Genomic DNA, 15,887 nt, shown 5'->3' on the forward strand with positions numbered 1-15,887 from the left:
GTTGGTAATTACTCAAAATAATTATTATCATAAAACCTTTCTTGATTACAAGTACTGGGGAGAGGTTGATGGTATAAAACATTGTGAAAAACAGCTCCCTCTGAAGTGACGTAGCTTTCGAGAAAGAAGTAATTTTCCACGAATTTGAATTCGAGACCTCAAGTTTAGAATTTGAGGTCTCGAAATCAAGCATCAGAAAGCACACAACTTCGTGTGACAAGGGTGTTTTTTCTTTCATTATTATCTCGCAACTTCGACGACCAATTGAGCTCAAATTTTCACAGGTTTGTTATTTTATGTATGTTGAGATACACCAATTGTGAAGACTAGTCTTTGACATAACAAATAGTGTCCACTGTCTTTAAAAAATATTATTAGTATTTCTCTCCAAAAGTTCATCAAAATTACCCAAAAGAGATAAACAATTAATATGGAGAAGGCTAGACTGAAGAGGAAAATATAAGTTTTCTTATAACCTAAAGGTTCAGTCTAACATGAGGTACAGACGTGCAATATACACAGGGGAAAATAGATAACAAATTACAAAGATATAGTTAAAACAATTTTGATTTGGGAAAACGTCCAAGACCAAGTCCTACATACTTATATTGACTTTGTGGTGTTAATTTTACATTAATGAAACGTGCCCGCATGCTTGCAAGGCTATCATTGGCCGAGAGCTGTGCGCAGGGCGTACACGCGTGCACTTTTCCATTGGTTATCATCAAATATGGCGGTCGAGATTACGCTTTCTGCAATCCATCTACAATGGCCTTCCCTCAAGCCACCCATATAAAATGGAGAGTCTGACAAAAAAACAAATGTTTTTTCACACTTCCTTCGTTTTATTACAAAATAAGTCCATATTATCACATCATACCGACCTGATACCCAGACTGCCTAATGCAATTCAGAACAAACTAAATGCTGGCCTAAAGGCGCCAGTCCATCTCGGACTACCAGGGCCCGATTTCAAAGAGCTGTTAAACAATTTTCTGACGAAACTAGCAGGATACCAGCCACAAATTGAATATGTCACATGGTATTCTAGCTATTAACCTTATTCTAGTAAGCATACTTTCATTTAACTTAGTTACTTCTGTGTGCTTCAAATAAGCACCTCTTTGAAATCGGACCCATAACCAATTTAGAAGCAACCTCAGAAGAAATATTTCTTAAGAAATTTCTACTGAGCAAAAATTGGAAGGAACTCGGTACCAAATGTGGAATGGTATTTTGAACTGGTAACCTATTTCTTGTAAGCACAGTTGTTTTATGCTTACTAGGTATTTCTTTCCTTAAGCAGCTTTCTGAAATGGGCCCAGCCCGTCTTACATAATGCTTACTCTCATGCCTATTTACACATTGGTAGAATTGGAATAAAAATGATCACAAATGTATACACAACTGTGGTTTAAAGACAATTTGGTTTGTGCCATTTTCTAAGCTAACCATTTTTGTTTACAAGTACAAAAAGTAAAATGTCTGTACAAATATTGAGGTTCTATCAGTTACAACGAGCCATTTGCGAGCTTGACTTTTAACAACAGTCACCCTAAACTGCATACAGTTAGACATGTCACAAGATCATAAGAAGAATGAGAGGGGACCAGTTGCTCTATGACTTGATGCATCTTTTGTGGGTTACCATACTTGAGAGTGCATGCATAAAGTGGATCAACCACAGGACTTATTTAAATGTGGATGTTTCAAAGTCACACTTCCAGGGGTTATGCTCGAGCAAGGCATTCTGGCAAGATCGTACACCACTGGGAACGAGGTTGCTAAAGACCTTTCCATTGCAACGTCAAAGCCCAAGTTTTTGCCAACGCTGGCAAACTTTGGAAAGCCATCAATGCAAATAAAACAAAAAGATATCCATCGTTTGAAGAAATGTTACACAATTCAAACATTTGCTTTTTTTGAAACAAATCAACAAATATAAAGAGATATTTCAGCCCCTGAGTCTTGATTGTTTTGCTGCCTGCTATGCCAAGAGGTGCACTTTGTTTATCAACAACAGAAAGGAATAGAGCATGGCAATTAAGTAACAAGGACCCGCTAACAGAAGTTGCACCAAGACTTATTTTTTACTTAGGAAGCCATTTCATCAAACATTGATCAAATCTATCTCGCAAATGGCTTATTGTCCCATAACTGAAAGCTCATATATTGCAGTAAATTTATTTTCATAATTATAACAACCTTGTATGATACAATATTTTGTTAAATAAGCAGCTTCTTTCTCGTATCCCACACCCCCCCCCCCCCACCCACATGGGCCAGAATCAACTTCTATTACCACCCAGTCAAAAGAGTTCATCACATTATACTGATGCCTTTTCAATGACAAACAATGCTTAGACACAAACATTTTCTAAGCACCAACCCATTTTGCTTGCTTGGACTGGAAAATGGTAACCAGCTATTGTATCGTATTATGTGCACAGTTTGTGACTGGTTCACTGCTTACTTCTGCTTAGCAGAAATTTAGTAAGCAATATTCTTTGTTTAAGCAGCTCTATGAAACTGGGGTCTGAAAGGGATTATGTGCCACCTCTCCCAGGTTTTCTGGGAACCTCCCAGAAAAAGTGTCAATCTCCAATTATGGCTAAAACTTCCAAGAGCAAATTAATTTTTAAACATCAATAAGCGTGTTTTTTATTTAAAATGTAAATCTCAGATTATTGCTGATTGCTAAGTTATTGATTGTCAAATGGAATTTTAATTTGTCCATTTGTTTAAAGGGTTGGTATACCCTTTGGTAATCAAACTCAAAAAAGTAAAGACCATAAAAATTCAGAAATTTAAATTGGAAATACAGGTAACGACACAAACACAAACAGGACAAATTTCACTCATCTCCGAAAATTTGTTCAGCCTGTTCAGCTGTGTGACATTTGATCTCTATCACTCTGTTTACAAATCCCCGAGGGTCACTATTGTAAAAAAAAACTTTAAAAAACTAGCCTCTGGATAAGAAATTTAAAAAGGTCCAAAACAAAGGAAAAAGAAAGAAGATATTTGCAGACACTCAAGAGAAAATAACTACAACATACATGATATTTGGCCCTTGGAAGAAAAAGTAGGAAAAATAATATTTGGGCAGAAGGGCTGACCTAATTGTTCATATGGTCCATGGTTTAATAAGGGAATAAATGAGTAGGCGACGAGTTTCATAAATAAGGGAATAAAAGAGTAGGCGACGAGTTTCATAAACGGCCGTTTAAAACCGGCAGGGTCGTGTGATAGCCTGAGCCGAAGGCAAGAGCCTGAGGGCCTCAACCATTTAAACAACCACCATGTGACGGGCTCTCCACCAATAGAAATAGCGTAACCGTCTGAGGTATTTATGAATGGCCGTGGTCGTGGTCGTGGCCGTGGACGTGGACGTGCGATAAAGGCTGAATGCTATCCATCAAAAGCTGTCTGGGGTATTTATGAATATATGTTTATTAGGCTACTTTAATCACAATTTTTCAGATTTTTCCACCGGCAAAAGAAAACTAGAAATAAGACAAAGTAGGAAAAGAAGATGTGAAAAATATATTTTTGCTTAGTGCATATAGCTCTTTCAACTTTGACCCATCAGCAACAGCTACAAGTGGTTTGATTTTGATATCATTAAGGTCGCAGGGTCATAAGACCATTACATGATCAAATATGAATCCGCAGTCACCAAGCACAGAGACTTATAAAAGTTTCTTATGTCTTCATAGGTTAAACCACTTCATTATAAAGTATAAAATTGCACTAATAACATCGTTCACACACACTTTCTACTTTTTGTATCCCTTTTCATTGCCCTGTAGTCAAAAACTTAGACTTTGTACTCAAAACTCTTGGCAGACTTTCCCGAGTTTGGCCAGTATAGAAAGTATAGACAATGTGACCTGTGACATCACATGTTTACAAAAGAACCACAGAGCCTGGATTTCCTGCACGCATGATTTGTACACAGCTCAATGGAAGAAAACATAAAATCTTCTATTTTATGGAGATTGCACTGTATAATTCTTGTCAACTTTTGGTATGAAGAAAGGGGGCACATCTCAAAACCTGTAGAGCTTTTACTTTCATAGCTCTTGGATTTATGTGGAAATTATGACACAAAATGTCAACTTCCCTATAGGACCAGTGCAGTATCTTGCCTGCCAGAATACCCAAAGAATATACAAGGTTCAAAAATGGTCTATATGCATCCTTTTCAATGAGTGGCTGTATTTTACCTCTGCATTACATGGATGATCCGTTAATATGCCTTAGGCAGGTCAGCAGCCCTACTTGTTTGTGCATGACCAATACAGTCCATTGTTTGGAAAAAGAATTACATGGAGATAACAGGTGTGAGTTGCCAGAGGAAAAGGATGTAGTATTCTGGCCTCTTTCTTCATTTAATGGAGCTATCCCCTAAAAAGATAACTATCTTAAAGATAAACATTTCGATCCTAAACTTTGTTCTGATTTCTGAATTATTGCTGTATCGCTACGATGGTGTTTGCACTCTGGAGGCGCGCCGGCGACGCTTGTTCATAACCTGCCTCCTGAGGGCGCTGTTTATAATGCTGACACTCCACATCCAGAGGTTTTCTGGTATCTGATACATAAACCACATCTGTAAGAACAAAATAATGGTATAATTATTTTCATCGTCAAATTGCAAAAAGAATTTGCCACACCAAATAGAGTCATAGTTCCACAGCCATGTTACTCAACAGAATGTACCTACTTCCCCCCCAAATTTTTTTTTTGAAATATCACGGCTGCATGCCTCACTTACCAACAGCGTATGAGGCCAATACCCTGTGGTTTGCGTCGACCTGCCCAGCGTCGACACGGCGTGCCTTGCGTACAGACAAGCAGACGGGATCATGAGGCTGGACTGATGAGGGCCATCTTTAAAATCGGTCATCTTAGTCGCGACGTAAGACGGCATGAGACTCTGAAAGATTACTCCTTTGGATTTGTATTCATATTGCAGGGCCCTGGTGAAGAAATCCATGTAAGACTGTATGGTGGGGGTAGAAGAAAAAACAACAACACACCTTTAGATTATTCATATTGCAGGGCCCAAGTGAAGACAAACATGTACACTCTTTTGCCATGGGAGGGCATTATAGTCAAAAGACTAAAGCAAGACAAGTTTACAAAGTTAAAAGGTTACGATGATAGATTGAGAAGGCGTTGAATTTAAAAAAAGGTAAACACAGAAATGATCTTAAAATATATGTATATATATAAACAATATTAAAAACAAAAAAAATGGTAAACGGTAGACTGTGGGTTATGAAGTCTGTCCTTCCATTTGTTTGTCTGTCTAATTTCTCACCTTGCATGCGTGATAAACAGCCAACTGTGGGTTTGGATGTATTGATGCAGCTGCAGATATATTGACAACCACTCCTCGCTTTCTATCCACCATTTGGGGCAAGATTATTTTGGTCATCTGTCATAAAATAATAATAATACTAGTATTAATAATGAAAAACTGATTAAGCGCACAAATCCACACAAGTGCTTATGGCCCTTATTACAACAATAAGCCTAACATACACGCAAATTATTTAAAATGGAAACTTAAGCCTAAGCTATTAAGAGGTAATCCAGAATACATTACGCGGTAAAGAAATACAAAATATAATATCGCTACAAAAAAGTCATCATATTGTAAAAAAAAATCAAACAAACCATTTTTACTCAATCTTCCCCCGTCATGTGAATGAGGGGGAAGATTTAGAGGTTTGGATATGTTAATTAGATTAATAAATACATTCATTTATTTGTTGATTAAACTAGAGGAAATGTTAGTTTTAGATGTAACTGGAAATTACATCATGTGCATATAAGGCCTATTTTGGGGTCCTAACATCAAATCAATTCGTCAATTCAACAACAAGAATGTTTGCAAATATATATACAAAAAATACAATGCATGCGTACCTGCATATAAATACCAATACATACACACACAAAATCTACAGGAAAAGCTTAAACAAATAAATACAAAATTATAGATATGTAATATGGCAATGCAACACAAACACAAAATCAACCATGACTGAATATGACGGAATCAATAAACCAAAAGCTCATAAAATGGGAAACACTAACAAGAGAGGAGAACATGAGCTGAACCATTAACATTGTACAAAAACAGCAATGCCAGGTTTCATAGAGGTGCTTTTATGCAGAAAATATTGTTTAATAATTTTTCTGCTAACCATAAAAAAGCAGGATACCAGTCACAAATTGTACACATGACATGGTAGTTTTGGTGGTGACCTTATTTTGGTAAGCAAAGTTTTGTTGTGCTTAACTACTTTTTCTGTTAAAAAGCAGAAAATATCGCTTGAACGGTTTCTGCTAAGCAAAAATGAGCAGGATACCAGTCACAAAAGTGTACACATGACATGGTAGTTTGGCTGGTGACCTTATTCCTGTAAGCACATTTTGGTTAGGCTTAGCTACTTTTTCCTGCTTAAGCTTACCAGCTTACCAGAGTAGCTGCTCCAATGTTGATGTTGATGAGCTGCCAAAGCCGATCGGATTTCATGTTGAGAAAGTACTGTGGTATATCCATAGCTCCGACATTGTTCACTGAAAATAAAAGAACATAATTTTTCAAAAGCATGACCACGTTCTGAAATGCAACTTTCACATGTGTTAAATTGGGTTGATGTGGATATTATGATACAAAAAATGTAAACTTTCCTATTTGACCAGTGCGGTATCTTGCCTGCCAGAAAATCCAAAGAATGTACAAGGTCAAACTTATTATAAACAAAGGTCACATGGTCTAGAGGATGAAACCTGGTAGGGTTACAATAAACAATATTTTGCCTTTAAAAACTCTGGGCACGTTTTGAAATTGCCAAAGACCAGTATTCTCACTTGGCGTGTCCCAACATATATTATGTTGGCATATGCAACTTGGCATCATTGGTTAAAATAACAAATCTGTGGACATTTTGGCTCAATTAGTTGTCGAAGTAGCAAGAAAATAATGAAAGAAAAACACCCTTGTTGCACAAATTTGTGTGCTTTCAGATATCTAAGAAAGGCTTCAGATTCAAATAAATTAGTTTTAAAATACCCCTTTCTCAAAAACTACGTTACTTCAGAAGTTCAGAGGGAGTCATTTCTCACTATGTTTTATCGTCAACAGCTCTCCATTGCTTGTTACCAGGTAAGTTTTTATGCTATGAATTTAAGGCGACACTCCTCTGCCTTCGATCTTGGAACTTACCCAGAATGCCTACCTGGAGACCCTGTAGTTGCCGTTCTATATCTGGATAGATATCGCTTCCCTGGCTGAAGTCGGCTTGGATTATCTTCGTCAAAACCTTGAAGTTAGTCTCTTTGTAAACGAACAACAAAATAAACAATTTCATAAAAACAAAAACAAATAAATAAGCGTATCAGAAAACACTTACAAAAAGTGTCAGAGAACCTTACACTATTAAACCATTATTCATTGAGTGTTAAGTGTTCCTCAACTCCTTAGAAGTATGCAGCATCGACAGCCAAATGGGCTTGGGGATCACTTGACCTTTACCAAGGAGAAAATGCCTTGGTGACCTTTCAAAAATGAAGCAAAGCGCTAGTATCTGCTTACCGATATCTTTGGCGACTCTCCTGAGTTTGTCTTGTGAGCGACTGATGAGGATGATGTTGACTCCATGGCTAGCGAGTTCCTGTGCATACGCTTTCCCGATTCCATCCGTTGAACCTGTGACAACTGGATATGAGAAGATCAGAAGTAAATTTTTCATCACCTCTCAGGAAAACATGGAGTGGTACAGTGCTTCAAGATAAATTTCTTCTCTCATTTCATGACACGCATTATTAGAAGAAAAATAGATGGACTGGCATGATTCGGTCACTGGAGCACATCAATCCATACGGCGCCATACAGAAAGTTATCCTATTTGTTTTCTGAACAATTTTATCACAGTTGATTGATGTTGACATGACATAAACATGATAAATGTATGCGCGTATGCGAGTGTGATCCAATCTGAAATGAAAAATTAAATTAAATGAAAACAAATCTTATTTAAATTTTGTTTATCAAATCGAATGAAAAAAAGGTGGCAGGATACGGAAATCTGTTCGTAAATTGATTGGAAAGGATTCATATTCATCATATAATCATATTAATTTCTAAATTAATCATAAAGTCTTTGTAAACTTCTCCTTCATCCCAAATTTTGTAAACAAGTCGTAGTCTACGGCGTAGACCGACAGCGCCCTCAACCATCCCTTCTTCACCAACCTGCCCATTTTCCGAATTCGGCGACTAAATCCCTCTTTCTCAGCGGCAGACGAGGCAAGAAATGCACCCTCGTGACCTCGCAGAAGTGGACCAACGTCTTCACAGCCTTCTGGCAAACGAAATAAGCTCCAAGAATCGTCAATGCTTCTTGATAGGTCTCAACAGATTTTGAAATTTCTGCGACGAGGAAATTCACACTGTCAACGGCGGCTGCCATGTTTTTTCTCCGGAGGGAGAGCGGCGGAGAGGGGGAGCTGGATGGAAGAGCGCTTAGAATAGATTTGTAAAAGTCGTTTGACTAGCACTATCCTTTTCAAAAAAATTCTTCAAACGACGTTCGCTCTGTGACCTAGCACTGAGATTTCTTGGGTCGAAATGAAAATTTGTTTGCATTTGTACCAAAATGTCCTTTTTGGTTGGTAAGCAGGTTGCAACAGCTAATTATATTTTCTCAATAATCAACAGAGTGTTTTAGAAAAAAACTTCAAAAAAAAGTATTTTCCGTTTTTTTTAATAACACTGACGTTCACATGGCGGAACAAAACACAGACTACCACTCGAAAATACAATACAGTAACATTCCAAACCAGCATAATAAACACTACGAAACAAAAATATAATGACTAATTCCAAGCCAAACTATTATAACTCTCTTAATTTAGTGTATAACCCCACAAAAAGTGTAGTTAGTGGGCTCACGTTTCGTCTACCCAGCTATAGCAGCGTCTTTTACGAAGGCTTTCAGCACAACTGGGCCAAATTTCATGCAATTTCTTCCTTGATAAAAACACTGTTTTATTTTATCACTGAAGAAATTTCGGATTACCAACCAAAATTTATATTTGCTGCATATTGCTTGTTACTGGTATTCAGCTGTTGTTTGCTTATCCTGAAAATCACGGTCGTGGAAATTTGGTTGGTAATCCTGTTTATATCGAAGACAAAAAATTCATGCTAAGCAAATTGTTGTGCTTAGCAGATCTATGAAATTGGGACGTAGTGTAAAGGCGGTAAAGTAGAAAGAGATGAAAACACACAGAAACAGCAAGAGATGAACAATAATTAAAAGGGTGACAAGAAGGGGGCTGGTTTACCGGAAGAGGTTCATGGAACAAAAAAGACAAAAAGCCAATGGTGTGAAAAGGGAGAAGAAAGTAATTAATAAGTAAACGCAGCACTCTAAAAAGGGGGGATGTGGGGAGAAAAATGATATCCTGTTTTTCAGTCGTCCTCATTCACAACGGAAGTACTTTCTTCTCCATCTTCCTATAATTGTTGGTCTTTTTGTTGCCAACATCTCGTGAGCAAAACACCCACTTCCCTCTTTGTCCCCCTCTTTATTGTTCATCCCCGTTTTCCTGTGTGCTTTTTCATCTCTTTCAACACCACTGTTCAATAGAAAATGGAAAAGAAAGTAATTAATTAGCGAACGCGGCACTCTAAAAAGGGAGATATTAAAGTGTCTCTGGGGGGGGGGAATGATATCCTATTTTTCAGTCTACCTCATTCACAACTTAATTACTTTCGTGAATCTTCCCATCGTTAATTTTGGTCTTTTGTAATCTCAACCTCTCGTGAGCAAAACATCAACTTCCCTTTGTCTCCCCTTCATTGTTCATGCCCCACTTTCTCTCTCTCATCTCTTTCCAATTGGCTGTTTCTGTTACATCACTATGGTCGAACACGTCAGCCACTTTTTGTTTGTAATTAGGCCTATAAACCATAATGTCCTTTTGGAAAGCAGTTTGAAGTACCTATTCCATTTAAACAGCTACCTGAGCGGAATGTTTTCAACAGAAATTGTATTTTTACTTGTTTATAATGCACTTGTTCACCATTTTAATGTAATTTTGATATGTGTACACTTCTGAACTTTTCGTAATTATCGAGTGAAAAATCAGGCCCCTACCTAAAGGTTTTTTGAAAAATAAAAACACTTCTGCCGTTGAGAGCGGGCGTTAAAGGACAATGCCGCTGACGTCATTTGTGGGAGTTTGCTTTGTTATACATCCACGCTGCAACAAAGCGGCTTTATCTACTTATGACGTTTTGAGAGTGATTACGTAACGGGGCTTTTCGCAAATCTCGCAGAAAAGCTCTGGACAAGGGCATACAAAATGTTTTGTTTTTTTTACACAAGTGAAACCTATTTATACTCATATGACTCGATTTCCTTATTCATCGAAAACATTTTAAGTGGAATTCAGCAAAGTTCACGACTTGACATTTTATCAATGGCTTCAAAACTTCACTCATCCAAGGCCAATTTTAGAACGATGAAAAATATGGCATGGTGATCCACATACAACCCAAAAAGTGTGCAACATTTGAAACAGTGCTTGTTGCTGGAGATGCGTCTCCGAGCCGAGTCCGTTTACTTGTAGGCTTCACTGTAAGTTTATGTATTAAAATGTAAATATTCAATTCAATTCTATTCAATAACACGGCCCGCAGTTAAAAACTGAATTGCACATGTCAACATCATGTTTAAAAAATACAGGGCTCTTCAGATGCCAGGAAACAACGTCATACCATGGAGCAAACTAGTTTGTTGCTCCATGGCCATATACGCCTACTTAATATTCATGTATGACGTCACAATTCTAACCCAAAGTGAGGTCAATGGCGCACGTCACGTCACCAGTACAGTGGCTGCACCGGTGGCCTCGTTTTGGGTTAGAGTGGTGACGTCATGCATGAATACTTCGAGGCTCGTGAATTTCACCAGAAATCTGCCTGAGTTGAGCCTATGTCAATATCCTGATGGTCACGCGGTATGGATGTACCGTTAATCTTGCATTCATTCCGCAGTCAAATTATACGTACACATTTACATATAAACATCATTATATGGATGTACATGTACTAATAATGCCATGTACGTTGAGTCCAATTATCACTGGTTCTGTTAAACCAATACTTCTATATTGCGGGTGAGGACAGGGGACCAGTTATGGTATAGCCAAGCTATGTGGGTCTGACCAATAGGCAAAGTTGTAGCTCTGCTATAAAAGCCAATAAGCCTCTAAGTCACCTAATGTTTGCAGCCAATAAAATTGTTACACGTTTATTAGTTTGCCAGTTGCTGCTATAATAGGTTGGTACTGAAGCGATGACGTCAGAGCCTTCATGGTATCTAATTTCACAAACTTAGCAGAGCCTTTATAGTCCTATGTTAGAGCTCAACGATCTCACAGTCGCCACGATCTCACAGTCGCCCAGCAAGAGACGTTACACACACACAAACTGACAACAAACGTTTTCTACGGAGGATGAAAAATTCATATCTTATGAAGACGAAGTTATTTGTTGACACCCTTGGGTTTGAACAACTTCTTAGCAAACAACAATTAACTCACTTCATAGCCACATAATTGTAACATTGCCAAGATCACCATGAAATATATCGTAGCCGTCTTTATGTTGGTTTGCTTGATGATACAATATGGCCAGTGTGAGCGATTTACTTCAACTCTGTATGGCGCTACCAACCGAGCCTTACTGAACCATGGGTTTCGGTGGAAGACTGCATCTTCTCCTGTGATCTGTGGGCGAGACTGCTCTATGGATCCACAGTGTGCATCATTCAACTACCAAACAGATAACCATGTTTGCGAATTGAATAACATCACCAGAGCAGAAAACCCTGGTTACTTTATCGAATCGCAAGGAAGTGTCTACTATGATGAAAAGGCGGACACTCTTTCATTTATTGTTCCCGGTTTAAAGAGTGGCAGCAGTTGTATGGAGTTGTATCAAGCTGGTTACCGAAGCAATGGTTTATACACCATCTTTCCTACAAGTCTGACTGATGGGTTACAAGTTTACTGTGATATGGAGACAGATGGAGGAGGCTGGATCGTGTTTCAGAGGAGACAAGATGGCTCTGTTGACTTCAACCGTACCTGGGCCGAATATCAATCTGGGTTTGGTGATCTACAGAATGAGTTCTGGCTGGGGAATGACATCCTGCGTGACCTTACTGGATCAGGTCAATGGCAACTCAGAGTAGATATGGAAGATTGGCAGTCCAATAAACCTTGGTCTTCTTATGGTGAGTTTGCTGTTACAGGTGACGAGTACACTCTCCATGTTGGTTCATATGATGCTCAGAGTACAGCAGGTGATTCAATGGCATATCATAATGGCCAATCATTCTCAACAAAGGATCAGGACAATGATTACAATTGTGCCGAGCTATATGAAGGTGCCTGGTGGTTTAATGACTGCTTGTATGCTCATCTGAACGGTAAATACTATCCACAGGGAGATGTGTCATATTCACGGGGAATACAATGGCGCAGCTGGAAAGGATATTACTACTCCCTGAAGAAATGCAGCATGAAAATACGGCAAGTTTGGTAACTATCAACTCATCATTGACCGGGGGCAGGAAATAAAATGGACTGGAGTGGGGAGTCCCTCAAGAAATGCAGCATGAAAATACGGCAAGTTTGGTAACACTATCAACTCATCATTGACCAGGGGCAGGGAATAAAATGGAAAACTGGAGTGGGGATTGTTACTATCTCAAGAAATGCAGCATAGGCCTACGGCAAGTAAAATAAACTCAAACTCTGTAGCAAGGGTTGTTGGAACATGAATTGATTGACTTGTTGAACTGGAAGGTTATTTTCACTGCTGTATCAAAAATATTCAATGTCAGAGTGTTTAGGTACGGATTTGTTTTAAACATTTTTTCCTTCTTCTTAGTAAATTATTTAATTGACTTAATTTAAATGTAGGCCCTATGTAAGCCTTTGATTAAAAAAAAATGTAGTTAGTGGTCTGACGTTCCGACCATAAGGTATACTGGTGTAACACATTTATTCGTAGAAAGAGATGAAAGCACACTAAGGTGCTATTCACACGACAGCAGTTTAACTGGGCCCCTTGCTTAAGTTTAGCATGGTTGTAGCAATGTTTGTTGCAAGAGAACTTGAATGGACAATTATAGTCCTTTCACACGAGGTACATTTTGTTAAATTTAACAACCATGCTACAATATTTAGCAAGGGACTCTTGCTAAATTGCTCTCGTGTGAAAGGGGCTATAGAAAGCAAGGGATTATCAATCGAGATATTGAGAAGGGTTGAGTGAAGGGGCTGGTTTGGTCATCAGAGGTAATGGGACACAATGAAAGACAAAATATGTAAGTGATATAAATAAGTGATTTATTTTTGTAAGACTTAGAATTTAACTATTACTATTACAATTTTAAGGTTATTATAGACGATGTAACCTCTGACGTCACACGAAAACCATAACATGATTCGCGCGCATACCGCCGGGCGAAACCTTTGTGTTTTGGCAGCCAGCTAGAAAGTGTACGCAATCTTACTGTGACTGCGCAACTCAGTGCCCGGCGAAACATGACGTATAGAGTGTTTTGTCAACAGAGGGTTAGGTAGCCTTGCTCCAGGCAGTTGCATTATTCGCTCCGAAAAGACGCAGTTGTAAACCCAACCGTAAACACTGTGCGTATAGTGTGTGTAAATCACACCGCACGAACCAGCAGTTTACACTGTCATATCGCTCAACACCTGTCGTACGACTACTGTGCACAAGTCATCCGCACTCGTACCACTTTTCCGCATGCGTGCCTCCGGGGGGGGGGGGGGGGGGGGTATTGTGTCATGCGATGTGGTTACACACGTTATTTACAGTGTATACGGGTGGGTTATTACAGCGGCGGTCTTTTTCGGAGTGAATAGTTTGACTAGGTAGCCATTGGTAGATTACCGGTACGTTAATCCGTAAGGTCGTTGGTGCAAGGCCCGCTCCAGTCAATTTTTCTGTGTTCAACCAAAATTCTTTAAAATCTACCAAGCAGTCAGTTTCCCTTGTGGTTTATTACTTAATATTATAGGTTTTCTCGGTCAATTTCGGGAAATGAGCAGCCAATTTCATTTTCATGCGTTCGAATTAAAGCCGTGTTGCCTCTCCAGTTGTTAGTGCGTTTTAAATTTAGAATTCGGACATTCAATTTCGTTTTAAGTCCAGTCAAATTCCTTTAAAACTCTGTTCAATTTAGCGTACCGTGATTCTTTTTCGTGACACACACGCCTCAAGAAACGTCTGCGAATTTGAATGCTGCGTGATGAATTGTTAACACTTTTTAGAAATAGTATTTAACCTTACTTAACACAATTGCATTTATGAAGCGCTTTAAAACTGTTTCAAAGCGCTGTTTCAACTCTTTTAAATTTACTTAAAAATAATTGTCTTTATTTTGATGTATGTCAACATTAGATTATAATGAATAAACACAAAACTCACATTTTCAATGGCTTTTATTTTAACATTCAGTGATTACTGTGTGTAAGTGTGTGGACATTGTAGTATTGTGAATAATAAACTCTTTTTTGGGGGGGGGGGCGGGGGGGGGCGTGTAACCGCGGTAACGTTTTTCCACAGATTAATTTTATCGCGTACAGCTACATTTATATAGGATCGAACGGTTTCAAAAGCAGAGTGTGTACTCTACCATTAAATAGTGTGTCACCTTTTAAAAATATTTAATTGGCATAATTTTGATGTTGTTTAAACTTGAGTTTAAATAAGGTCTGGCGTTCGACCATAGCAGCGTCTTTTTAGAAGGCTTCATAACAACACAATACTCAGAAGCAGACATCTGGCCCAATTTCAAAGAGCTGCTTAGGCACAAATTAAGTTAAGCAGAATCTGCTTAGTAAAATTAGATAACCGGAAAAGACTCCACTCAATTGTTTTGCTTAAAAGTAAACAGCAGCTAAATACCACTCACAAGCAATGTATAATGGAATGACATTTTTGGCCAGTAACATGTGTAAAATAGATAAGCTATTTACGTGCTTAAGCAAATTCTGTGCTTAAGAAGCTCAATGAAATTGGCCCAGGTGTAACAGAAGCGGCCAAGTGGAAAACGTAAAAGCAAGAGATAAACAATAAACAAAAGGATCACAAAGAAGGGGCTGGTTTACCGAAAGAGGTTGGAACACAAAAGACACAAATTCAATGGTGTGAAAAGGGAGAAGAGAGTACTTAATTAGTGAATAAAAGGACTAAAGAAATGGGGGTGTATTTGTGGGGAAAGGATATCACCTTTTTAGTATGAAAAGGGAAACTAAAAAAAGTTAATTAGTGATTGCAGCATTCTAAAATTGAATGTCCACAAAAGGGGGATTTCTGGGGACAGGATATCACCTTTTTAGTCTGAAAGGGAGAAGAAAGTACGTTTAATTAGTAAACTCGGCAGACTAAAAAGGGGGATATCTGTAGGGAGGAAAAGGATATCCCTTTTTTAGTCTGCCTCATTCACAACTTAATTACTTTCTTCCCCATCTTCCTATCATAAATTTTGTCTTTTGTGTTCCCATCCTTTCGTAATCAAAACATCCACTTCCCCCTTTTCATCCTCTCCCTCGCTTGTTCTGTTTTCCCCATTTCTTTTATCTCTGTTTTTTTTGTTTAGCAAATGACAGACTACCACAGACTACCACTAGAAAATACAATACAGCAACGTTCCAAACCAGCATAATAAACACTATGAAACAAAAATATAATAACTAATTCCAAGCAAATCTATTATAACTCTCTTAATTTAATGTATATAACCCCACAAAAAGTGTAG

The 15,887-nt window shown here is 38.3% G+C and overlaps 1 protein-coding gene and 1 pseudogene across 1 annotated transcript; one reads left to right on the top strand and one right to left on the bottom strand.

The window, feature by feature from the left end:
- Nucleotides 1-18: 18 nt before the first annotated feature.
- On the bottom strand, nt 19-8,492 carry LOC139942467 (inactive hydroxysteroid dehydrogenase-like protein 1). Its single transcript, XM_071939257.1, has 7 exons — nt 8,276-8,492; nt 7,616-7,738; nt 7,247-7,357; nt 6,497-6,597; nt 5,330-5,446; nt 4,781-5,008; nt 19-4,615 (listed from the first exon to the last, which is right to left on the bottom strand). The coding sequence occupies exons 1-7, from the start codon at nt 8,490-8,492 to the stop codon at nt 4,487-4,489; spliced, it is 1,026 nt and encodes a 341-aa protein (XP_071795358.1). The 3' UTR covers nt 19-4,486.
- A 3,179-nt stretch (nt 8,493-11,671) lies between these two features.
- Nucleotides 11,672-12,709, top strand: LOC139943421 (microfibril-associated glycoprotein 4 pseudogene; annotated as a pseudogene).
- The last annotated feature ends 3,178 nt before the right edge of the window (nt 12,710-15,887 follow it).

The sequence above is a fragment of the Asterias amurensis genome, chromosome 10 (assembly GCF_032118995.1).
Source record: "Asterias amurensis chromosome 10, ASM3211899v1".
Taxonomy (NCBI): domain Eukaryota; kingdom Metazoa; phylum Echinodermata; class Asteroidea; order Forcipulatida; family Asteriidae; genus Asterias; species Asterias amurensis.

What these genes read in the sequence shown, in the direction of transcription:
- LOC139942467 (XM_071939257.1), bottom strand. Translation starts at nt 8,492, where the DNA reads ATGGCAGCCGCCGTTGACAGTGTGAATTTCCTCGTCGCAGAAATTTCA. An exon ending in CGAATTCGGAAAATGGGCAG is followed by an intron (nt 7,739 to 8,275) that starts GTTGGTGAAGAA and finishes TCTCATATCCAG; the next exon opens with TTGTCACAGGTTCAACGGAT. An exon ending in GAGAGTCGCCAAAGATATCG is followed by an intron (nt 7,358 to 7,615) that starts GTAAGCAGATAC and finishes TCGTTTACAAAG; the next exon opens with AGACTAACTTCAAGGTTTTG.